At 41.8% G+C, this 26101-nt stretch overlaps 1 protein-coding gene across 2 annotated transcripts in view; it reads left to right on the forward strand.

The window, feature by feature from the left end:
• The window catches only part of CBLB (Cbl proto-oncogene B), a 187650-nt gene that overhangs the window by 150834 nt on the left and 10715 nt on the right, over window positions 1-26101 (forward strand). For both annotated transcript variants that reach the window (XM_006029288.2, XM_025210744.1), the window contains 5 exons: window positions 1632-1726; window positions 14867-15007; window positions 19919-20007; window positions 20128-20259; window positions 21726-21866. In XM_006029288.2, coding sequence (XP_006029350.1) covers window positions 1632-1726; window positions 14867-15007; window positions 19919-20007; window positions 20128-20259; window positions 21726-21866 — 598 coding nt within the window. The remainder of the gene's footprint in view (window positions 1-1631; window positions 1727-14866; window positions 15008-19918; window positions 20008-20127; window positions 20260-21725; window positions 21867-26101) is intronic.

The raw sequence follows: 26101 nt of genomic DNA on the forward strand, positions 1-26101 counted from the left end.
GGCATTGAATTTCATAGATTTCGTAGACAGTAGGAGCTAGAAGGGACCTCAAAGGATCGGGTCCAGCCCCCCTGCCATATGCAGGAAGTCTACTGGGATCAAATGATCCCAGCAAGATAAGCATCCAAACATTTTTTTTTGAATGAATCCAGAGTAAGTGCTTGCACCACCTCTGGGGGGGGAGGGTGTTCCAGACCCTGGACACTCGGTCTGTAAAGAAGTTTTTCCTTATGTCCAGTCTAAATCCGCCTTCCAGAAATTTGTGGCCATTAGACCTTGTTATCCCTTGGGTGAACAACTGCTCCCCCAGATCCTGGTGCACACCCCTTATATATCTATAGGCTGCCACCAAGTCAACCCTGAGCCTTCTCTTCTCCAGGCTGAAGTCCTGTGTTCCTCAGCCTCTCCTTGTAAGGCTTTGACACTTAAAAACTTAGTTATGTCAATTGGCTTCATATCAGGTCATTAAAGCTCTCTCCCCTTTCTCCTACAAATTTGCACCTGATTTTTCTTGAAAATCCAGGAATCGTTTCTGTAAGTAGAAGGAAGATGAATTTAAAGCTTACCAAGAGTAAAACTACTGTGGCATTAAAGATATTGGATAGCTGTGGCCTGAGCCGAGAAAAATATTCCCAACTCCATTTTAATCAGTTTTATCAAGCAATTCAGTCATATTTCTTAGACCAGTCTATTGAATCTGAGCTGTATTTATCTTTGATTTGGAAAGAATATAACTTGTACAAAGCAGGGAGGAAGCGTGGATATGTGGCTGAATCATTAGAGTGGAAGAAAAGGATGTTTTCCCTCTCTTTGCTTTGTAGCCTTCAGCAAGTTATTTAACCTCTGTATCTCCATCTTCATATTTGTAGAATGGATTTTCTATCTACTTCATAAGGGTGAAATATATTTATGCTGATCCTTGGCATGATCTGAAGAAACTGCTCTAGCAGTCCATCGATTTGTTTATAATCTGAATTTCCTTTTCCCTCAGACAGTATGCCAACCCTTAGCTCTCACTAGAATTGTGTAAAATATTTCAATTCTCAGTCATTTTAAGAAACTATAAGAAACTTACAGACTGGTAGTCAGGCTGCATGTTGTGTGTGTCCAGACTGATTGCTGGTAAGGCTGCCATTCTGTTGGACTTAGACTGCCAGTCAGAGTGAAAATGCACTGTGTTAAGTTTTGGAGAGACCATATACCGGCCTCTTTAACCAACCGTCTCTTTTGTCCTTGTTTACATTTTAGTTTGGGTTCGAGATGTAGACCATTTGATTGAATGAAGCAGTTCATGCCTCATTTCTGAGCAGCTGTTAGGCTGTCTGCAGATTCACATGCATAGCATTGCATCTGTTCCAATGCTTGATTCATGTTTCTGTCTTTTTAAATCAGTGGGATTCAAGAGCACAGTGCCATGATCAGGATTGCCTTCAGCCCTCTAATAAACGTTGCTGCTCTCTTCATATCATCCTTCTGCTGTGTGTCCATTAGTTTAGATTGTAAACTCTTATGGGTTTAGTGGCAGGGGCAGAGATGCTTTTTTATTTTTTTTTAAACTCTGGTTTGCACTAAACACATAAGAAATAATATATAGGTAGCAATAGCCTAGTAATATTTTTGCCTGTTTTCAGGTATTCTCTAATGGGCACCTGGGAAGTGAAGAATATGATGTCCCTCCACGACTTTCACCTCCTCTTCCAGCTGTCTCCTTGCTCCCTAGTATGAAGTAAGTTGTGGTTTTTCACTGGAAAAGAAATACATTAGTGACACAAACAAATAGATTTGATTCTACAACACTGTAAATAAATAACCATGGGCTCCTGACCATGAACTTTAATGGGTTTTTACAAATGTAAAGTAAATTGCATTGGTTAAATGGGAGCAACTTTAATGTAATATTAACCTATTGAATTCTCAACACCCATGAGCAAGTTGCTGAACCCTTGATTCTAAGAGAAGACAACATTTCAGGGTAAGAGCTTGAGGTAAAGAGCATAATCCACGTGTTTGTATACACAGTCTAATCCAGCATGGATATCTGTTCTCAGCACTCGTTATGTTTTCATTTGGTACTTTACCTGGAGTTGCTTCTCGCCAGAATGAGAAGGGGAAGGAAGAGAGGGATCCCATTCAAGTAGAATTACTCCCTCTTCTCTTGCACTTCCATACTATGGCCTGAAGTTTGGGGGGGGGGGTTGTTGTCTTTTTTTACAAAGGGGGCAGGGAGAGCTCTGGCTTCCTGTGACTAAAAAACCAAAAGCAAACACCAAAATTTATAGGTAGTTACCATTTATTGCATTATAATGATTGAGGCACTCGTAGACTTCCAAATTGCATTTAAATTGTAACTATATCAATAAACATTGTGCTCAACTGATACGTATGTGCATGTGTGATGTGCATGTGTGATATGCCAGTGCCCTGCCCTTGCCCTTCGCTCCCAACCCACAATATATTTACAGCTGCTCTACTCCTCCCAGAGCCTCAGTTTAGGCAAGCGTGGGGCGTGGAGTGGAGAGAGTGCTTGGAAAAAGCCCATGTCCCAGAGTGGGAAGGCCATGGGTGCCCTCCTGATTAGGAGGGGAAGCTTCAGGGAAAATGTCCCCACCCATCTTCCTTGGATCCTTGGGCTAGGGAAGGCACAGGGGAAGCTGCTGTCCAGCTTATAGAATCATTGAATCATAGAAAGTTAGGGTTGGAAGGGACCTCAGGAAGTCATCTAGTCCAGGCCCCTGCTCAAAGCAGAACCATTCCCAAGTAGATCATCCCAGCCAAAGCTTTGTCTAGCTGAAGGGATTTTGTCTACCCAAAGGGAGCAGGCATACCCCTGTGCCTCTTCTACTTTGCACAGAGCATCCAGCCCAGGGAGGGAAGCAGCTTGGTGGACAGAGCTCCCAGTTCTGGCGAGCCACCATGGCCAGCAGAGCCAGGCCCTGCCAGCCTTCCCCAACCTGCCATCGCATCCTGCAGACCTGAAGCTGAGGCCACAAGGGAGAGGTATCTACGCTGGGTCTATACCAGAGCAGCATGGGTGCTGCTGATGCCAGGCTGTGGGAAAGCGAATCCCCCCAGCTAAGGGGCTCCCTGCCATTACAGAGGAATTGGGCAGCCAGCAGCTTGCAGTTTTTCATTTTTGTGAGAGAAACTCTTTGTGGAGATCTTCTGGTTGTCAACCTACAAGGTTTTTCTCCTGGAGGAGGTGTATTTTCTCCAGAAGAAATTGAATGAATTCTTGTATGATCCTTCTTTCTAATGAAAGAGTGGCAGTTCTCCTGGTAGGAATATAACACGTATACCTGGCTTGCAGCAGGTCAGGTGGACAAACCAATGCAGTTGGCTTCTGCAAACCAGTTGTATTCTTTCTTGATGAATCTACTTAAATAAATCTGTATCCAAAACATTGTGGAGAAGATCCCTAAGCTCCTCCAGCCCAGAGACTACTACCCCATGTTCCTTATTTGTGTGGGCACCAGTGACACGGCACGGAGCGCTCCCAGCCGGGTCATGAGGTGCTACAGGGATTTGGGAGCGGGGCTAAAGGGTCTGGGGCGCAGGTGGTATTCTCTTTGATCCTCCCAGTCTCGGGGTATGGGCTGAGGAGGGAGAGGAGGATCCAGGCAGTTAAACAAAGACTGCGGTGCTGGTGTCATTGGGAAGGCTTTGGCTTCCATGACCACAGCCCGCTCTTTGGTGAGAGAGGGAGCGAGGTGCTGGGAAGAGATGGCCTCCAGCTCTCTCCGCCGGGGAGGAGGCTCTTCTCAGCCAGACTGGCTGACCTGCTCCACCGGGCTTTAAATTAAGCCTGATGGGGGACGGGGGGACTACCACCACTGCTGGCCCTCTGAGCAACCCTTGCAAAGCCAGGCCGTAGAGCAAGCTGTGGGCAAGGCAAGGGCTCCTAAGGGGACACTTCCATGCCTGTATACCAATGCCAGGAGCTTGGGGAATAAACAGGAGGCACTTGTCCTTCTGCTCAGCACAAATAATTATGATGTCATAGGGGTAGCGGAGACCTAGTGGGACTCCACCCATGACTGGACCACAGGTATAGACAGCTATACCTTGTACAGGAGTGATGGAGTAGATAAAAGGGGCAGGGGTGTAGCTCTCTATGTTAAGGAAAGCTATGCGTCCCTGCAGGCTGATGTTGGCGACCAGGGTGGATGACTGGAGACTGTCTGGGTTAAAATCCGTGGGGAACACGGCACGGGGGACACAATGGTAGGAGTCTACTACAGACCTCCCACCCAAAGTCAAGAGCTTGACCAGGAGTTTGCCTGGGAACTGGCTGAGGCCGCATGCTCCAGGACCATGGTTGTCATGGGTGACTTCAACTACCCAGATATCTCATGGGAGGATCACTCAGCAAAATCTGAGCAGTCGCAAAGTTTCCTATCACGTGTGGATGACCTCTGCCTGACTCAAGAAGTCTATGAGCCAAAGAGAAGTAAAGCACTGCTCGACCTGGTACTGGCTACTGGGGATGACCTAATCAGCAGCCTAGTGATCGATGGGAACCCGGGTGACAGCGACCATGAGCTGATCACCTTCACCATCTGCCGTAAAGCTAACAAGTCAGTTAGCAACACTGAAGTCCTTGACTTCAGGAAAGCCGGCTTTGGCAAGCTCAGGAGGCTTGTCAATGAGGCCCTAAGGGACCGTGACCCAAGTGGGGGAGGGGAGTTCAGGAAGGGTGGTTGCTCCTCAAGGGAGCGATCCTCAATGCACAGCCTAATTCTGTTCCATCTTGGAGGAAGGGCAGCAAGAGGGCATAGCAGCCCCTCTGGCTCTTCAGGGATGTAGCAGACCTCCTGAGGCTAAAAAGAAAGGCCTACAAAGGATGGAGGGTGGGATTCGCCTCCCAGGAGGAATATTCTGTACTGGTTTGGTTCTGCAGGCAGCAAACCAGGAAAGCCAAGGCTGCAACTGAACTCCATCTAGCTTTGAGTATCAAGGACAATAAAAAGTCCTTTTTCAGATATGTGGGGTGCCGGAGGAAAAGCATGGGCAGCATTGGACCCCTGCTATAAACCAGATGGGATAACTGACAGCTGATGCCCAGGAAAAAGCCAACCTATTAAAGGGGTACTTTGCATCGATCTTTCATCAGTCCCATGGGACACCCATGCCCATTACAGGACAGGGAGGTCCAAGTGAGGGAGATTCCCTGCCCTCCATCAGTGCTGACCTCGTGAAGGAACACCTTGAGAGGCTGGACACCTTCAATTCAGCTGGCCCTGACAATCTATGCCCCAAGGTATTCAAGGAGCTGGCGAGCATCATAGCCCAGCCCCTGGCACAGATCTTTGAGAACTCCTGGCTCTCTGGTGTAGTGCCCGAAGACTGGAGGAAGGCCAATGTGGTGTCTATCTTCAAGAAATGGAAAAAAGTGGATCCAGCAAACTATAGGCCCATCAGCCTGACCTGTATCCTGGGGAAGGTCCTAGAAAAGTTTATTAAAGAGGCTATCCTTAATGGACTGGCTGATGCCAACATCCTGAGCGATAGCCAGCATGGGTTTGTTGTGGGTAGGTCTTGCTTGACCAATCTCATTTCCTTTCATGACCAGGTGACCTATCACCTGGACAAGGGAGAAGAGATTGATGTCATATATCTTTACTTCAAAAAAGCCTTCGATCTGGTATCCCATGATTGCCTCTTGGCGAAACTGGCCAATTGTGGCCTTGGGTCCACCACAATTCGCTGGCTGGGAAATTGGCTCCGTGGTCGGACCCAGAGGGTGGTAATTGACGGAAGTCCATAGTCATGGTGCCTTGTGACCAGTGGGGTCCCCCAAGGCTCTGTCCTTGGACCTGTATTGTTCAACATCTTCATTAAAGATGTGAACAGTGGAGTCAGAGGCAGACTGGCGAAGTTTGCCGATGACACCAAACTTTGGGGCAAAGCATCCACACCTAAAAACAGGAGGGCGATCCAGGCTGACCTGGACAGGCTCAGCAAATGGGCAGATGAGAACCTGATGGTCTTTAACACTGAAAAATGCAAGGTTCTCCACCTTGGGAGGAAAAAAGGCATGCTTATAGTGCTACGCTGGCTAGCACTACAGAAGAAAAAGACTTGGGGTCGTCATTGACCACAAGATGAACATGAGCCTTCAATGCGATGCTGCGGTTAGTAAAGCAACCAAAACGCTGGCTTGCATCCATAGATGCTTCTCAACCAAATCCCGGGACATCATTCTCCCCTTGTACTCGGCCTTGGTGGAGCCGCAGCTGGAGTACTGCATCCAGTTTTGGGGCCCACAATTCAAAAGGATGTGGAGAAGCTTGAGAGAGTCCAGAGAAGAGCCACGTGCATGATCAGAGATCAGGAAAACGGACCTTATGGACAACAGGCTGAGAACTAGGAGACTCTTTAGCTTGGAAAAGCGCAGGCTCAGGGGTGATCTGATGGCCACCTATAAGTTTATCAGGGGTGACCACCAGGATCTGGGGGAACGTTTGTTCACGAGAGCGCCCCAACGCTCGAATGGTTATAAACACCTGCAAGACTGTTTCAGACTGGACATAAGGAAGAATTTCTTCACTGTCTGAGCCCCCAAGGTCTGGAATAGCCTGCCATCCAGAGGTGGTTCAAGCACCTACATTGAACACCTTCAAGAGAAAATTGGATGCTTATCTTGCTGGGATCCTATGACCCCAGCTGACTTCCTGCCCTTCGAGCAGGGGGCTGGACTCGTTGATCTTCCAAGGTCCCTTCCAGCCCTAATGTCTATGAAATCTATGAATGCTAAATGGTGACGCACTGAAACTGCTTGATGTTTGCAGATTCCAGTTTTTATTTCAAGTGAATTTTATGGACTGTTCCTACAGTCTGTAGAATCAACTGTGTACATCAATATATGTATATGTGAATGTGTACACACCTCCATATAGTGTGTTTATTTGAAACTCCAGTGAGGCACCACGCATAGCAGTGCAATAGAAATTAAATATAAATGTTTAACTGAGCCAGAAATTGGATGTAGGCACAGTTTGACTATCAGAAATGTTTGAATTAATTTTAACCTGACCTGCAATAAACATACATCACTTTAGTAATCTCAGTGGAAAATTGAATTAATTATTCCCATAGGAAAAAAAAAGTCTTTGGCTTCCTTTCCGTCTTTGCTCCGCACCTCCCCTGACCTCCCCCCGGCTGGATGTGGTTATCTTCGCTTGCGAAGCAAGAACAGCATGCCCATAGAAAACTTCCATTTTGTGGAACTACATTTTCCATCCAGAAAACATTTTTGCAGCAAAATCCTATGTTTTGATTTTTCTTGATCTTACTTCTTGATTTAAAAAAAACAAACAAAAAACACGCAAAGTTATATTACACCCCCTCCCCCCTGCCCACACACTTCCCCCACCTAATACAAAAGTTTATAAGCACCAAAATAAGGAAATTCAAAATATCTATCTGTATAGGAATTGCAACTCTGCCCCATAGCTTTGTTGGTAAAGCAAAAAACATTATCACTTTGTAAGGTGATGGAAAAATTCTACATCTGTGCTATTTCAAATAGATCCATTTAAAGGTCTTGCTGCTAATAGATAAATACCTTATTAGTCTAGGCTAAGCCTTGGCTAAGCGTATGGGGGGGGTGGTACTCAAATTTGTTTCTGCACTTTAAAACTAATCAGCTTAATGAGCTTGAACTATATTTGCAACAACTACAGAAATTGCTTTGGAGCAGGCACCCTGGATAATATTCAGCATGATGTAATTTAAAATGACAGAGGGCATATTTTAGCAGATGCTTTCCTCTTTCAAGTTGAGTGCATTTAGCGCCCTCATACTCATGTCAGACTGTTTTCTGTGCTTGTTCAGAGAGATTCTCATGTCTGTAATTGTTCTATCCTAATCTAATCTAGATCCCCCATCCTCAGGCCTCTACTGAGTAATGGCAATTAGGCCACTTTTTACAGAACTTATTACCCTTTAATGATTTTTACAGAAGTAATCCCTGCATTGGAACTGAAATATATATAGGATGCCTCAGGATGAAAGACTTGTGCCAAATATTTCTCACTTGAAATATCATGCATCTGTGTAGATTTATGTAAATACTTGCTGAAAAAATAGCATGCCTTAAGTCTCAAGTAATATGTATAAAATCATTCCCGTTCATTTCTGGCAAAATAGTGCTTGTGTTATTTCAAAAATTTACTGAATTTTAAAACTATTTGGTAATAATGAAAAATGGTATTTGGGGATAAAAATAATCAATTTAGGCTCCTGTAGGCTCTATCCTAAAAACAGATTAATAGATTCATAGATGCTAGAGTCAGAAGGGACCTCTGTTAATAACAGAGTGCTGGGGTCATATGACCCCAGCCAGATGCCTATGAAGCCTTCTCTTAAAGACCCCCAAAGTAGGAGAGAGCATCACCTCCCTTGGAAGCCCATTCCAAATTTTGGCCGCCCTTACTGTAAATAAGTTTTTCCTGATGTCTAGCCTAAATCTGCTCTCTGTCAGTTTGTGACCATTGTTCCTTGTTACCCCAAGAGGTGCCCTGGTGAACAGAGCATCTCCGATCCCTTGCTGTGTGTTTTATGAAAATGAGTACTTGCTGGGAGCTAAGCCCAGTGATTAATTCAGTAGTTGATGTAAAGACACAAAAAGGGATAAAATAAGCTGCTATTTTTTAAGTTGTATACACTTTGGGGAGGTTATCTCAAGGTGTTTCGTGCACTGTGTCATTGTCAGAATTCAGAAATGCATTTTAGAGTAAGTACTGTAGAAAGACCTCTAACAATGCTGTAGAGTTTTGATTGAAGGATTTTTATTTTCCCTGTCCCTATTTTTACTTGCCTATCATAACAGTTGCTCTCCAGTTTGAGATTTGCATGTGTCCTGCTAATTCAGTTTCATAGTAGGTCCTCTATCTTCTTACCAAATCTTAAGTGCAGTCTCTTGCCATTTCAGTAAGCAGATTTGCCTTTCTATTTCAAAAGCATATTCCTGCATAATTAAGTAAAATCGTTGTCCCACTGATGGCATGTTCACTAAGCACATGATTTATATTAATTTGTGTGATCTTCAGTGTCACTGAATTGCTGACACAGGCTAGGAACAGAAATTACACATAAACCAGTATAAATGATTGGAAACCAGGTCAAGTCTAACGCAACAGAAATTCTGTGCACGTAAACTACTTTTACAATGACCACCACCAGTTAAAGATAAACCTGGATGGCTCTAGTATCAGACATAACTGATCTAGGTTAAATTGGTTTGTTGGACTTCTGTCCAAGATCCCCTCCAGATTCAAATTAATTCACAGTCCCCCAGTATCCTAGGATGCTTTGTATCTTCCCTGCAAGCCCCCACCTTGCATGGTGGGCATGCTAGCCTTGGCCCAAGCCGTCTGCTCCAGCAGAGCAGAGAAGTGTGCTCTAGCACTCCCTGGCTATTGGCCTGGGCCACTTCAGGCATGTGGCTGCATTTCCAGAATCAAAAGTGAATGTCTGTTCACATACTTATTGGTTCAGTCTGTGCAGCTTAGACCAGCCTACAGAGATTGAATTGATTCAGCCTTGGGCTTTTTGACTCAGTACTTAGCCCCAAAGTGCAAGAACGATTATACTTTTGGTATTAGACTGTTCAGTACCCATATGCTTGTACAGATCACTTTTTTTTTTTCTTAAGCAGTTGTTATTAAATGTCTATTTTGCTCCTGGTAAAAGAAAGGATAAATGATTTTCAAGCTGAACTGAGTTTACCTCCAGTTACGATACTGCATGAGTTTCCTTACCATATATGAGTAGGTCTGGCTTTTCCCTTTCAACAAAAATGAGCTTCTCACCTCAAATATTTTGAATACCTCAGCCAAACTCTGTGAAAGTCCCATTTTTGCATGCATAAAGAAGTGTGAAGAACTTTGAATTTCTTGTAGCTGTGTGTTTTATGACTATATCTGGCATGTAGTTGCTTGATGGTGCTGAATAAAATAGCATAGTACTGTGTATGTTTCCCCACACTATATTCCCTTTTCCCCATTGTTCTATGTGAAAATATACTTTCAGGAGGATGCCTGGCCACATTGAAATAAATAAGTGTTTTGCCTTTGATTGGAGCCACAAGTTCACCATTAATCTGCTATGGTTTTCCTCACAGTGGTATTGGAGGTTGCAGGAGCTGAGCATTCTGGCCCTGATCCAACAAAGAACTGCTTTGTTCCCTGTGGGCACCTATAGACATGCAGTGAGGCTGCGCTGACACACTGTAATTGCTGCGCTCCAGCATCATGTGCATCAGGATCCCCGCACTGAAAAATGGTAGCAGGGGCATTTTAACTAAAGCTTGCTTAATGAGCTTGAGTTAAAGCACCCCCGCCACCATTTTTCAGCTCAGGGATGCTGATACATGTGACGTTCCAGGCACTTTAATCAGAGTGGCTCTTGGAGCTGCTCTAATTAAAGTGCTGCGCCTCTCCCTGCTCCCACTCCCAGAGCACCCTGGATGTCTGAGGAGTCCCAGCATTGTTTGGCTGTATCAGGGCCAGAGTGCTCAGATACTTGCAGAATCTAGTGTATGATGCCCAAGATTTGTGGAACCCTTGACTGATAAATAAGAAGAGAGGATCCCTGCTCCCAGGTGTTGTAGTGTAAATAATTGCAAACTGTCATTCTGCTCAGAGGTAAACTTGAGATGGACTCAAAGTGACTAGACAGCTACTGACAAAAACAAACCCATTTTGATTTTATATATTTCCCTGTTTTGCCTTTGGCCCTCAATACTCTTCATGAATCATGACTCAATAGAAAAGAGAGAGATTGACATCTGGCTACTTTTTAGTTAGCCAGAAAATATTGAAACACCATTTATCAGGATCTGATTCATCCTTTTAAATTTAACACACTGCCAAATACGGGAAAAAATTATAGAATTGGATTTTGTTGTCCAGTCCCTTGGTTTCTCTGTGCTGGCATACAGATGTTCCCAGAATTTCACTGTAGTAATAATTTTGTTTTTAAAAAATGTAACAACTGAATGTAAACTTTAAAAAAACCAAAAAACAACCCTGGGTTTGTTTGTTTTTGTTGGCTTGGTGTGTGTTTTGTTTGTTTGTTTTTTAAATCTTGAGTATTTAATGCTGTTAAGCTTTATATGTATTTTTTTAACTGCAGAATTATTTTAAAATATCTGAAAAATTGTACTTGAAGAATGTAATCAGAAAACTTGCCTAAAGTTGCAAGAGAATAAGTTTTAATGGTTTCAAACTAGTCCCTAGAAAATATCCATATTATAAAATCCAACTCTTTTGCACTTGCATTTATTTATGAAACAAGACATTTTTTTTGTCTAGCCATTACAAATTCCATTGAAGAATCTGCCTGTTTAGTTTCTTCTATGTTTACCTCAATACACTGGCATTATGCTAATGGAAGAAGAATAATGAAGGTATAATAATACACAATTCTGTCTTCAAGAAATTAAGAATAGAGTTCCATTAATCAGAACAGAATTTGAAATCTGCCACAGACTTTTTTTTTCCATAAAAGATTCTTGGTTAATTTATAGTACAACAGAAATGAAGGAAGAGATGAATATAAAAATTATTGTACACAGTATAAACCAGAAAGCCAATGCTATTTGTTAAAAGAATGATTTGCAAACAATTAATATAAGCATGATGCATATGTGATAATTTATGGCTCTCATTGAGGATATGAGTTAAAAAAAATAATATTGAACCATTTAGTGCTTTGCACATTGAAAGCCCTTTATAAACATCACACATCATGCGGTTGTTAGGCAGGTATCTTTATTTTAAGGATGGAGAAATGGAGATCTAGCTTAAAGGATTTGTAAAGCATAGACAAGCCTAGCATCCCAAGTCTTTAGGAACTCCTATCTAGTAACTTCTTTAATCATGAGACCTGTCCTGCCTTTCAGCCTTGTGACAAGATGTTATGAACTTACTGTGACTGTGTAGATATTAGTCTGGGTATGAAACCCATTACTGCCACCCCAATCTGATGTCCACAACAGCTTGCCAGAACTCCCAAAGTGGTAGATTTAATAGACCGGTCTAGGGGGTGCCAGACAGGTAGAGTTTCCATGGGCAGGCTGCACTTGACTGTGCAGAAGGGATGGGGGAGTGGTGTCTGGGAGCAGGAAGGACAGGCCGGGGCGGGATCGTGGATCAGTGACAGCATGGGGCTGTGACCCAGGGCAGAGACATGATCTGCTCCCCACATGGCCCTGCACTAGGGGTGTGATGGGCACAAGGCAGATGGGTTAGGTGCCTGGGCAGTGGGGCCACATCTGGGGCTTGCAGTGACACTGGCAGCAGCAGCCAGAAAGAGCCACTGCCACCAGGGGTGCTAGGAAGCTGAGGCTGGCTTCTGTGCCACACCAGCCCTGCAGTGGGACCTTCTGCACGTGCCACAGCCTGGGCTGCCCCTCATGATTAGGCCAGGCAGGACCAAGGGACCAGTTGTGGGCTGAATAAAATCCCTTGGCAGGCTGGATCTGGCCTGTGGGCCTTAATTTACCCACTCCTCAACTAGACTCTGTACCAGTAAGTATTGGACATCCCCAAGCTAGATGCTTGCTTTTCAAACAACAATGTCTGTAAGAGCTAAGTGTGTAACTCATAATGATTTTTAAGGTTATGTATAACATAATCTTCAGAGCAGCCTGGGCTGCAAGCTGGGAGTTACCTGCTGGTCCACAAATGTGAGAAAAGTTGTCTTGTGCTAGCCTTTGAACTGCTTCTCTATGGATTCAGATCTTTCCTCATCCTTCTGTTACATTTTACATCTCTTCTGATGGGCAGAGGGCAGTGACACAAATCTCTTGTCAATTTAACTATGAATATGAAATCAAAGATGGAAAAAGTAAACGCAGCCTGAACTGTATTTAGAAAAGGCCTTTTGCTCCCTCTACAGAAGGTGGTTGAAAACTGCAATACAAACCATTACAAAATTCAGTTCTATAAACCTTCTGTCTTTTAATAGATATCTGTCTTGCATAACTGTATGTTCACAAAAGAAATTGAATTTCTGTCCTTCACAAGCTTGTTTTTTGAAGCCAAAAATTTGTTATTGGGTTTAGGAAAGAGAAATTACAAGAATATAGAGAGCTCCAGACTTTGAATATATTCAAACAAAAGCAGTGCATGCATAATTCCAGTTCAGCAGTCCTTTCCTTCCTTTCGGATATTTTACAGATTTGTGATCTGCTAGCAACTCTAGTGACCACCTTTGCTCCTTTTTTTAATGGAGTTCTATAATCTTGTGACACCATGTGGTATACATTCTTTTTTATCCTTCAAGTTGTATGTTTCAGTACTTTTGTTTCTTGTAAAAATAAGATGTATATGGCCTCATAGTAAATTCAGTTCTCTTCTTTTCCCATAATATAAAAAACAAAATAACCAGTCAAATCAGGGAAACAAAAATGATGCCATCTCCCTTTTTAGGTTCAGGTCTCTCCGTAACCCGTAACTCTCCTCAAAAGTCCTATTTAAGCAGATTTCCCTTGAAGTATAGTATGTAGGTCAAAAGCTTTGGGTAGATTCAAACCACATGGTTATACAGAAGCATCAAAGTTATGAACAATATATTACACTTATTTAACATAAATTTAACTGTACACTCTTTTTGCTTAAAACACTAACTCTGATTCACTGCATGACATTTCAGAACTTGGCATCCAACTTTTAAATCTCTGTTGTTAGTCAGTTAATTTAAGAATCCAACTTTTGTCTATGAAGTTGGACACCTGAAATGTATTAGGTTCTTGATTTGAATGTCACTGTTCCTGTGCAAGAGGTTTTGTGAGTTTCTTGTTCATTGTAATCATTCTAAACATAGGTTTACATTAAAGGGGGACAAAAAGTTGTGTTCTACAGGATCAGTGCTTCCTTGGGACAAAATTTAATATCCGTCTTATTTGCAATGATTTTTCTCTCTTAACAGTGTCACTTTTCACTGAAATTTGCTAATAGGCTTATATATTTTGTATAAAAATTATTCTTATTTGATTGTATGATTTAGGGAGGAGGGATTCTTTCTAAAGGGAAACTTCATAGTTCCCAAAGCCAACTACAAGAAAAATGGAAGTAAAGTATATTGAAAGAAGCAAATCTCTTTCCTAGGCAGTGGTTGCTCTTGCAACTTCAACTGTTGCTTTATCTGGTTTGTTCATCTCCGTTTTGGGAAGAGATTTGTTGGAAGTACCTACCATTTCTTCTCAATCCTCTTTGTTGGTACACACAGTGACTGTATTGATCTGGAATTTGCAGACAGCAAGTAGTGTATGCTCCCAGAAAGGACTTGCTTCTAATTCTGTATCTACATACGTTATTTACATAGAGGTTACCTCTCTTCAGGGGTTGCACCATGTCCTGGTAATAATCTCAACAGTTGCCTAAGAAAAAAATGACAGTTCAAGATGTAAATCAAAGAAAATAACCCAAGACAAGTACATAAAGGTGGCAATGCTAGATATCGCTGGTTTCCTAGTGAGCCTTAGCTTTCAAACACATCGCTATCCTATTGTAAACTTTATGAAGGGTTTTTGGAAAATACAAAGAGATTAAGCTTCTTAGATATGTTTATATACTCAATCTGTTCAGTTCTTTGTCTTTTACTCTGATAACTTTTAACCACCAGAAACCTATTTTAACTGTCCACTGCTCTTATACATCCTTGCTAATGGATGACAAGAGAGGACACTAATTTCATAGTTTTATTAAGCTTGACTGGAAAGTCTTCTTTCACCTTCAAAGTGGAAAATGCATACTGAGGATATTTATAGGAAACTGTTGTCTTGTTTCATATTTGATTGAACATGATTCTATAATTGTTAAACTCTTGCTAGATTTGTTCTTTCTCTCTCTTTCTCTAGGTGCCCCATTTCTATATCAAATTCCCTCTCTGAGAAATCAAGGGAACATGTAGCTGATGATGACGAGTACAAGATTCCTTCATCCCATCCTGTAACCTTGTCACAACCACCTCATTGTCATAATATAAAGCCTCTTGCTCGGTAAGGTCTTGTGCATATTTGCTGTTCATATGCTATTTTGGAGAGTAGAGGATACTTATTTGAAAGGGGAATTCCCCCCACATTGATGTAAACTTTTTAGTAATCATGGTTAAGCTGCTTGCCGTCTAAGAATGTTGAGTATTTCCATGATCTCTTCTGCTGAACTTGAGGCAGAATGAAACTCATAAAGTTATCTGCAGGTCACCATATTTGTACCTGTGTGGTGCATAACTTATTAGCCTTAGTATGTTGCCACTGCATTCAGTGCTTTTTTTCCTTTTAATTTGAGATTTTCAGAGCTGTCTCAAGTATTTAGCCATATAGTTATTACTAATTTCGGGGAACGCTTAAACTCCCAGGGCAAGACCCCATGTTCAGGGGCGTGCACTTGTAGAGGTACAAATAGTAGCAGCACAAATTTGTGCCACTGCTTTGTGCCCCATTGCATACCTCTACACATGTACTTTGTTGCACAGCATTCAGCAGGGGCCAGCAGCCAGAGTGGTGTTCTGGGTGGCCAGCCCTCCATTTGGTCCAGCACATGCTACCAATACTGCTCTGTGCTGGTTTCTTTTGGTACTGGGATTTCTTGGTAGCAAATTTTGCTATGAGCATGTTTTTACATTTCTCGCGTGCAGTTTGTGGCACCACAAAGCGATTTGCAGCACCAGAAACTGCATCCCCCTGGACATGGAAACCCGCCCCCAGAGTCGGGTTTAAAAATTTCAGCTTTTGACATTTTGATTAATCCTTTCTCAGAAGAAATAAAAGGTAGAAAAACAACCAAATCATTGGACAGTGACTATAAAAATAAAACTGCAGTTATGAACATTTTTCTTCTTTCCTTGTCTTGCATGTAACAACTGGTTTAAGCCTTTAAAGCCCTTTTTGCATGGGCTTTCATATGAGACTTTCTTTGTGCACCAAACTCTTCTGCTGTCCAAAAATACATCAAGATACTGGCAATTGTAGGGACTTTTTGCCTTTTCTTTCAAAATGTTATGTCAGTCACCAAGAACAATAAAACCAAGCTTATCCCCTCATCTCACAATTAGGAAATTTTTACACGTTTAATCAAAGTATGTTAGCATAGCCTAGGTCAAATGGCACATTCTCGCTGCTCCTTGTGTCCAAGTTATTAAATTCCTGGACGTTGAGGCTGTTATTAACAGAAATGCTGACCCAAACTTTGGTGCACAGATGTGAATGTTACAGTTCCCTAAACATTTTGTCACTGTGGCCTTTTATGTTCCAGCTGGTTCTGGAGGAAGGGTTTTTATTTTATTTTATTTTTTCAAATAGAAAGTACAGAATTCACTGTGTAGAAAAGAGGTTTTTAAATGGCTTTGGGATTTTACATGTATGACCACATTTATTTGAAGTTTTGTTTTGTTTATCCATTTGGGAGTCCCTCTCTCTACCATGTCAGGCATGTAATAGAAAGCTGAGTTCTCTGCCTGAGAGGAGGAAGAATTAATGGCTCATGAAAACACAGCAAAAGCTATAAGAGTGTATGGTATGGGAACAGACTCCAGTGATTCTGTAGCTATTGAGGACTCGTATTGGGCAGCAAAAGCCCCTATGAAGAATTTTAGGAGTTTTTTTATTATTTCCGAGAATATAATCTGGGACCTCAGACCTGCCACCTAGTAATGTTATCCATTAAAAGCCAACTCCAAACTTTCTTGTTTTCAGCATTTGTTTCTTAGTCTTATTGAACCATGGTAGAGATCACACAAATGTAGTTGCCTACCATTGCTGCTCTGGCATTAATCCAGCATTTTTCCCACAGAAAATGTTTTATATTTAAAACTAGGATTTCATTAATGATTAATGCAGTAAGCCTTGTACACACTATATACTGTGACAATATTAGTACTAAAAAAAGAAAACCACTAAGCTTTAGAAAGTATAGTGATGAAGCATATACATAAATATTCCAAGTACTCAAAACTTTGTTTCAAGAAGTTGTTGATGCTGATATTTGACTAGTCAAAAGAGCACATTTCATTAAGCAACTCTATTCCAACCAGTGATCTAGATGTAAGAGTTGGAACCAAGTGAAACTTTTTGTTCAAAATACTTCTGTCATAAATGGATTCTATTGATCAAATGAAAAAAAAATCATAGTAAATCACTTTCCCTCTAAATCTTTGGGTTTTAACTGAAAACAAAAAAATAAATTTTTTTAGTGGCCTGAAAAAAATTATTTTTTCAATTAAAATTTAAAAAGGGAATTTTTTTAATGAAAACTAATTAATTTTTTGCAACGCAGCTTGTTTCCTGTTTTCCAGCAGTACATTTAGGGCTTTTTTCTATGTATGTACATTTATACCATTTAAAACTTTTATAATTGCATGTGCTGAAAGAGTGCATTACTTTGCAGGAAGCCTTACTGAGTCATCTTCAAATAGATCGCCAATGTTTGGTGCAGAAAGGGGACATCTGTTGTCCTTGCCAGTTTGAAACTGAATTCACGATTTCACTCTGCTTGAATACCATGCCTCTGCTTCTCAACAGAAAACTTAATTTCCATACATAAGGAACCAAATTCATTCCAGTTGTAAATCCATTAAAATCCTGGATCTAATCTCATGACCATTTTATTTTATTTTATTGTATTTATTTTTTAAAGCGGGGGGGGCTAAATCTCCTATTGTCAGTGCTGTTTGATTAAGCAATCGTTCATTTCCCATGTCCTGTCTTTAAACCATATATTTACTTGAAGATTTCATGTTCTTGGACTAATGGAACCCAACCCAGGCATTTTAACACTTGAAGTAATGCTTTAACAATATATGAAATGGCTTGTTGAAACTTTTTTGGGGCAGATGATTAGTTACTTGGTTGATTTGTTGCTTTGTGTGAAAGCATCTTGTATGCAGCTGATTGAATTTTTGAAAATGCAGAGAGCTGGAAAAGTTTAGGCTACGTAATGCATCTGCTAAAAGAGTCAAAGCCTGTTCCAACATTTTAAACTTTACCAATCTAGCTTCAAAGAATGCAAGCAATGCTCCTTCCACTTACTCTCACAATCTAATAGGTTTCAACATGAGGAGGATTTTTGTTTGTTCCCGCACTCCAGCTACTATAACTATTTCTTATTTTCCTCTCATTTTTAGTTGTGCCTACTAATACCGCACACAACATTCCACTTCATTCCTATTTGAAATAGTTGCAGACATTTGTGTATCCATCCATCTATATGACCAGTGTGGTTAGATGTTTGCCCTATGGGTTGAAACCCTAAATCTGTCCAACACTAGCAGCTTCCTCTATGATTAGAGGCAGTGCCACATGTAATCCAGCATAGTTGGAACTGTACACTGACACACCCACCATGCTTCCTCTGACTGAAGAAACTCATCTTGATTGTTCTTAATTATACATGGCCCATGGTTCCTGTCATGGTGTGAAGTGTCAGTATTACCCAATTGGTCTTTAACACCTGTTCATATGATTCTGGTTTCTTATTAATGTCCCTCAGTCTTTAATCAGAGTCCTCTCATATCATCTACTCAGAATTATTTCAGTTCTTATGGCAAGATTTTCACTTCTCCTTCACTGCCTGAAACGCTGGAATTGCTGGTTCTGAGTAGTTTTAACTGCCAATTTGATACTTCTGCTTCTTTTTACAGAACAGTTTATTTCCATTTGAAGGAATAAAATTGTAGTAAAAGAATATAGAAGGAAAAGTACTGCACTGCTTTTATTGACAACAGCAGAACCAGCTGAGACTACTAAATTGCTTAGCCAGAATTAGCTCGTTCTGTTCTATATAAATTTGAGTAGGAATTTTGCTGCACTTTATTTATGTAGTCTTATTCCTGTTTAAGGTGCTCAGGTTTTTTTCTTAGTAGGCTTCACTGCATTTGATTTCAGTAATCCTTTGGTTCTTCGTTTCTCTTGGTCACATTTTCTCCCAAGCTTTTAATAGTAGGAAAAACAAAATAAGAATGAGGGGGACAAAAGTAACTTTGGAAATGCTTCGAAATGCAGTGAGCTTGGAAATGTTTTAAAAGGGTATTTTTTACACTACATGGCACACATACAGTCCCTGTGGTGCCCCCCAGTTTTAAAGTTTCAAAATTGCTGTGGGTGCATGCAGGCTTGGCTCTCCAGCTAGAGGAGGCTCTGCCACAGGGAAGGCAGATATGAGAGCACTGCAGTGAAGAGGTAAGTAGGGGAGAGGAGCTCCTTGCCACCGGGAGCCCAAGTCTCCAGCCTCAAATCCCAATCTAGCATTAGGATTGGAAAGCCCAGCAGCAGTAGGGTTTAAACTGGGAGGGAGCAGGGGTTCTCAGCTCATCAGCAGAGAAACAGAAGTGCAGATGGCTTCCCTGTGCACAATTGATAACAAGTGAAACGATTCAAAACAGTACCTTATTTTAAAGAGTTATTATTTTGGAGTGCAGCAGCTACTACTGGAATGTTTGGAACATCTGTACAGCTGGCCCTTTTGAATCATTTCAAAGGCATTTAACTATTTTTTTATGGTTACATCTGTCTGCACCCTGAGCTTACATACATACCTTTGCTGTAGGAAGAAGCAGCTTATTCTAATAGATTGAGTTTGAGGGCTGTGAACTCTTACAGTTTAGCTCTTCCACTGCCTTGCATGGCAACCTCGAGTGAGATTTGATTATTTTTTTTCGGTTTCCCTCAGTTTCCTCATTAGGAAAATAATACATTTCCTGAAAGGGGTGTTGTGGTTGCAAGCATTAATTGGTTGCTTTGAAAGTGTGTTGGGGGAGGGAAAGGGGGAAGCCTCCATCTATGCGAGTCTGACGTTTCTGATAATTTCCTTTCCTCAGTTTGTTTAGCTGTAACATATACTGTTCTTTCTCATTCATTTTTTTTTTTTAATTTTAGGAGTCATCAGTTGACTTGTTCCTTTTGATCTGTTTTCAGGGTGTGTGAAAACGGTCCATGCATTGGTATAATGAATGGAACACACAGTGCCGCTTCTGAGATGAAGAAATCAAAGCACCCAGAGCTAGGTATATTTTTCACTATTTTATTTTTTACTCTGTATTTTTATGTTTAATTCTGTAAAAAGAAAATTTCTCCAAAACAGGTATAGCAGGAAGGCATTTACTTCCTGTACTTATGTTATTCAGGAGAAGTCTTTGATGCGTCTGGTGTTCCAGTACCTCTGCCTCCTGCACGACCGCCTGCCAGAGACAACCCAAAACACAGCGCTTTGCTCAACAGGACGCCCTCTGATTACGATCTTCTGGTGCCACCTTTAGGTTGTCAACCTTTGCCCATTAAATATTTAATGGTTCATATAGTGTAGATTAACCAAGTAATACGCTTATTGCAAAAATGACTTCAGGTTTATTAAGAATTTCAAATGAACTATGGGTTAGACAGAATAATTGTACTTGCATAGATCTTCTTTAATCACTGCTCTACAGCCAGTGTCATTATCCAGTCCAGGATAATTGCAGCTTTTTTACTTTTAGTCAGTTAACTTCAAATTCCTTGTTAGTGGTTGAAGGCCAGTGATGTGGAAGGTGCTGATTTTGCTTCTTGGGATATGTGGAAAATGCAGCATAGCTGTATAAGTTTAGCAGCAATTTACCTGTAAGTCCTTGAGCCAGAAACAGTTGTAAGGGCATATTACATTTTCCTTCTGCTTATATATAGAAGCAAAACCATTTTCACCATAATGACAATGGGTCAGATTCCAAGGGATCCAAATTCTGTTTCAGATATTGTGGGTCCCTTCCCCTCTCCCCACCACACATACATTTTATAATGCATTTAATTTTATTTCACCATGTGAAGGGGATCAGTATTGATGTTAACAGGGACTGATCTAGTCTCTCTGATCCCCATAAACACCAAACTTGATCCCTAATTCCACCTTCCAGAGGGAGTTCTAGTATTCCAGTACCACAGACAGTAACCAAGCTGCTCCTTACCCATGCTGGGGTTTATACTTGTGCTCTGGCACCCTCCATAACGTACTGAGGCAAGCTCAGTTGTGCAAGTGCTAAGTCCTGCTACCCTTCTGCTTTTCTTGTTCCTTAGAGTCTTTGAATTAGCCATGCTGCTGCACCATGCACTGTGAGACCCCAGTGTGTACAGTGCAGAAACATGTGGAACTGCAAGAAAAGGTAGCATGGATAGGAGTCATGCTTTTTGGCAAACCTTGAACACCTGCAGACAACAGTTCTCACATAGGGCAAAAGCAAGGTTTCCCATGAATCCAAGGACTACGGTTTCTTGGCTCTTGGGCTTGAACCACTGATCTCCGGTTTTGTCTTAAATTATTTCCTGGTAAGATGACAGAAGATGAATACAATTTACAACAGACCTGCTGCATTCAGCATATTATTTGTCACTTTGGTGTGTAACAGTCGTCTAACAACTGATTTTTGAGTGAATCCTTTCTTTAGGATGCACTATATGCAGCTTGGCCACAAATGCCCTGATTATTTTACAACTTGAGGAGAAACCATTTTTTTTCCTCCAGTAGAAAAAACCTGAATGCAGTAAAAAGGTCATTCCCAGCATGTTTTAAACGTTTTGGGTTGTGCACAGAAGGAATCAGAAGTGCAATTACATTATTAGAGTTACTGAACTGCTAGATGATCCCTACGAGTGAGGTCCTCTATTAGTTGCCAAGGAAAATCAATTTTAAGCTTGCTTTTCATTGTACTATTCTTAATGAAGTTTTGCTCATGTAACGAGTCTTCTCTAAACGCAGGCGAAGATGCATATGACACCTCGCCACCCTCACTTCCTCCACCACCACCTCCTGCTCGTCATAGCATCGTTGAGCTTACAAAACCTGGTGGCTCAGGAAGCCGACCTCCTTCAGGACATGAACTGTTCCTTCCTCCTTCAGGTAAGAGTACCAAAACAAACCATGTTCATTTATTTTCATTTACAGCAAAAGGTTGCCTGTGCTGATAATATTGTCATTGAAACTGCATGGCAAAATATATATGCCTACAGCTAACGTCTAAAAACTGGAGAGATGAGTTTTTTAAAATGAATGAAGCAATTAAACAACCTAGAAAGAATATAAAATCTCCACTTTCCATGTTCACAAAGTATTGAGAGAAAATCAGTATTTTTATAGGCGTGACATTTTGGTAAATAGCATTTTTCTAACAAGAGCAGTTCCTTTGAAGTGCCAAGTTTCCATTGAGCTCTGTGATGCCAATGTCTATCATTTGTCATATATACCCAGCAGTATTGGGTTTTTATAGAACGATGTAATGTGTGCATTTTGTCTTATTTGTAAGTGGGACCTGGGGAGAACTCTAGCACATAAGAGAAATGGACAGCATATATTTGCTAGAACTGCCACTATGCAAAGGTTCATATATGGACTAAACTAAAACAAGATTGTCATCTTGCTAATAATGAAATTTACTCCCCGAAATGATTGCCAACCTTATTTCATTCTGCTTTCAACTTGTATGTACCATTGAAAGTTCACTGCTGTGATTGATTTGATATTTCTTCCTGGTAAGGTACAATTTTTGGTTGTCTGTGCTAATTAATTTGGCTCTGCTTGCTGCTTTTGGTGTAGAATGCCCCAGACCTTCCTGAAGGTACGGAAACATGGTACAGTTAATGAATTGTTCTGCTTTTACTCTTTGAAAGATACAGGAGGGTATTTTTGGTCAATTGTGTCCATGACCAAAGGATTCTCTCATACAATGCTATATGGGGTCATTGCTCCCCCTTTAGCATGCCTGGGAAGCTGTTGGAAGAGATGGTGAGGAATTTGGGTTGTGGTGTAATCAAGACACAAATGAGAGGCTGCTCTGCTTTGTTTATAGCACCCAGCCAACCTGTATTTTCTTTGCTTTCCCAGTAGACATGTGATTTAGATGTTTAGATGAAAGCAGGGTAACTGAAGCACCAGGGCAGTTAACAGGAATGCTCCTGGGTTGCTCCTAGTAGATGGTTTGTTTCCACAGCATAGGGATTTGGGGTTTAGCAGAGGACAAATTGAGGGGTGCTCTAGGATCCCAGAATTTCAAGGTGGGTGTGCAACTACGAGCAATATCATTGTTATCACAACAGCACAATCTTAGGTCTGACTCTAAGTAAGTTTCTTTACAGAGATCTCAAATTATGAACAAAGCACAAAACTTCCAAAAGTAAAACATAGAAATGTTATATATCTATGTTAATAATGCATGTTGATGTGCTCCAACTGCAGTTCCATATAAAAGCATAATTTTTATCAGAAATCAACCATCTTTTATACCAGGAGTTTTCAATCCTTTTAGGTCAGTGTACCCCCAGCAGCTGGTTGAGAAAGGAGTCCCCTGGCAGCCACTTAAAAAACAGGGGGTGGGGAGGTGGTGTTCCTCGTGGCTGATTGGCGACCAGTGAAAGCACCGGCAGTGCCTGCTGCTAAGTACCCCCTGAGGCCATCCCAAGTACCTCCAGGGGTATGTGTACCCCCGGTTGAAAACCCCTGTTATATACTTTTTCCTATTAAACTACCGTATGAACACAACTTTATTCTCCAGGAACATCAGTGATGTAAGTGAAGAACAATTCTACTAGAGATGCACTGATATATTGCTCACATATTGGATCAGCACTGATACAAGGAAAATTGACATTATTGGCAATCGGCTTTTTTTTTAGCTGGTATAGCTGATAATGTCACTGATAAATGCTGTGTGTATGCGCCCAGCTGCAGCATGTACATGGCTAGGAATGCAGCCTGACAGCTTGGAGAGCAGTGTCTTGCTGGTAAGTCTGTGGGGGGAAGGTGTGTGGGGGGGGGATGCAGATCAAGGCCCCCAGGGTGAGGGAGCAGCTGGGACAAGGGCAGGCATTGTCCAGCCAGGTAGCTGAATGTGACCCCAGGGCGAGGTGTAGGGTGGAGCCACAGGCAGCTTGTCCAGGGAGCGCGGGGAGGGGCAGGAAGCGGGGGGCTAGCTCCCTACCGCTGTATGCAACCCCAGGAAAGGCATAGGGGACATGTGCCTCCCCCAGATATTTGTGCATGGAGTAAGGGCGGGCTGCAGGCTCAGGGCTAGGGGCTGTGCCAGCCTCTTCCTGGCAGGGGTCTGTCTGGGCTGGGGCTGCACTCAGGGCAGAGCAGGTGGTGGCAGCACTCAGAGAGGTTGGCTTTAGCCACTCCAAAATTTCCCTGTAGACCGCCCCCTCCCAGCGCTGGTGTCGCCCACCCTGCCTGCCCCAAGCGCAGCCCCAGTCCAGCCCCCTGCCAGGAAGAGGATGGTGTAGCCACTGGTCCCAAGCCAACAACAGGCAGCCTTCTCTTGACCTGTGCACAAATCTTGGGGGGTGGGGCACATGTCCCTCATGCCTCCCCCAGGGGTGTATACAGTGGCAGGGAGCTGCCCACCCTCCCCCCTACACCCCTCGACAAGCCACCTGTGGCTCTACCCTGCACCCTGCCCTGGTGTCCCATTCAGTGCCCTGGCTGTGCAGCGCCTATGCCTGCCCCAGTTCCTCCCTCACTGTGGGGGGCCTCAATCTGCTTCCCCATGCCCCCCCAAACTTATCGGCAGGATGCTGGGCTGCATTTCTGTAAATTGGCTATCAGATCCATATTGGCCTATATGGCTGATTTAATATTCAGCCATAGGTATCAGCCAAGAAAATCTTTATGGTATATCTCTAAATTCTACCACCTGTTGATACATCTGTTATTATTTGATGATCTAATTTACCTATAACACTTAATAATTCAGTTCCAAAGACAAGGTAATAAAATATCTCTTTAAATATCCACAATATTATTAAAAATGCTTAGATCAGAGTTGAAATGGTTATGTTGTGATGAAACATGAATTAGCATTATTCTTGCTAACCAATCATATTCTGTCCAAAAAATAAAATATATCATATCCTTAACTATTTATTTCCTTCCATTTTCAAGGGTTTTACGTTTTGTAACAGTCCTTTTCTGTAAAGACATTGTTCATTCTTAGCAATCTGTATGAGTTTGGAGTAAAATTTTGCTATGAACTCTGGTATTCATGTCTGATACTCGGATCAAGTAGTGCGCAAGCCTTCAGCCTTTTCAACAAATGTGATATATATATATATAACAAATATTTATAACAAGTATAGAAATGTACGGCCACACATTTGCATGGCCTAAGGATTTTAGGGTGCTGAGCTCCTGTCAGCTTATGTCCTATTCTGTTTCAGTTTAGGTACCTAAATATTGAATACTATTAGTTGCATATTTTGAAAATTTTGGGCTTGAGTATTTATTTATCCTTTGATGGTGTCTAGTAGCCTCCATTGTGGATCAAGATTTCATTGGACTGATTAATGTACAACCATGAAATAAAGACGGTCCCTGCCCCCAGATTGCTTATACAATAGAAGCTGCATATTTCTCTCATTGCTAGGTTCTGAGAATGAGGGTTTGCAAAGTAGCTGGGGGCATATGCAATGATAGCAAACAGCTCTGCAAGACTGCTAATGAGCTCTTGCTGAATTGGGAAGCAGCTGCCTTTGAAACAAAAGCTGAAGAAAGCAGCCAAGTAGTTTGTCCTTAATTCAGCAACCTGTTGCAAATTCAGTCAGTTGTGAACCACCTCAATACAAATAATCTGGGTACTACTGTCCTTTTCACTGTTGCTGCAGTGGTCAGTCAGCCATGAGCATTTGCATAGTCTGGTGTTTCAGTATTTAGTATCGGTTGTAAGATCTGTGGCTTTAAGGCTGTGACTCAAGTAGAGTAGTATTTTCAGTACCTCCAGCACATTTATGGGTAGCATGACTGCTACCCATAAATGCTTGTTTTCTGTTTGTGTAAATGCTATTTTCCCTTTGCGTAGCCAAAAAGCATGTATTTGATACAAGTCCCAATTATACTGCAATCTGAATAGAAAATCATAAAGTTGATTCATCAATTATTCAATCATGTAGGCTACTGACCGATGTGGAAACCCCCCCCCTCCAAACCCAGCACTTTAACGGAAGAGGAAGCACATCAGTTGACCTGGTTCCTTAGTGTCTCTCTAGATTGAGCACTTCTGTCGGGCTTTTTTGGAGCTTTTATATAAAGCTGTTCAATCAGCTATTAGATAAAAGCCCAAAAATGCTTGCTGAAGTATGTGATATATA

The sequence above is a fragment of the Alligator sinensis genome, unplaced genomic scaffold (assembly GCF_000455745.1).
Source record: "Alligator sinensis unplaced genomic scaffold, ASM45574v1 scaffold924_1, whole genome shotgun sequence".
Lineage (NCBI taxonomy): Eukaryota > Metazoa > Chordata > Crocodylia > Alligatoridae > Alligator > Alligator sinensis.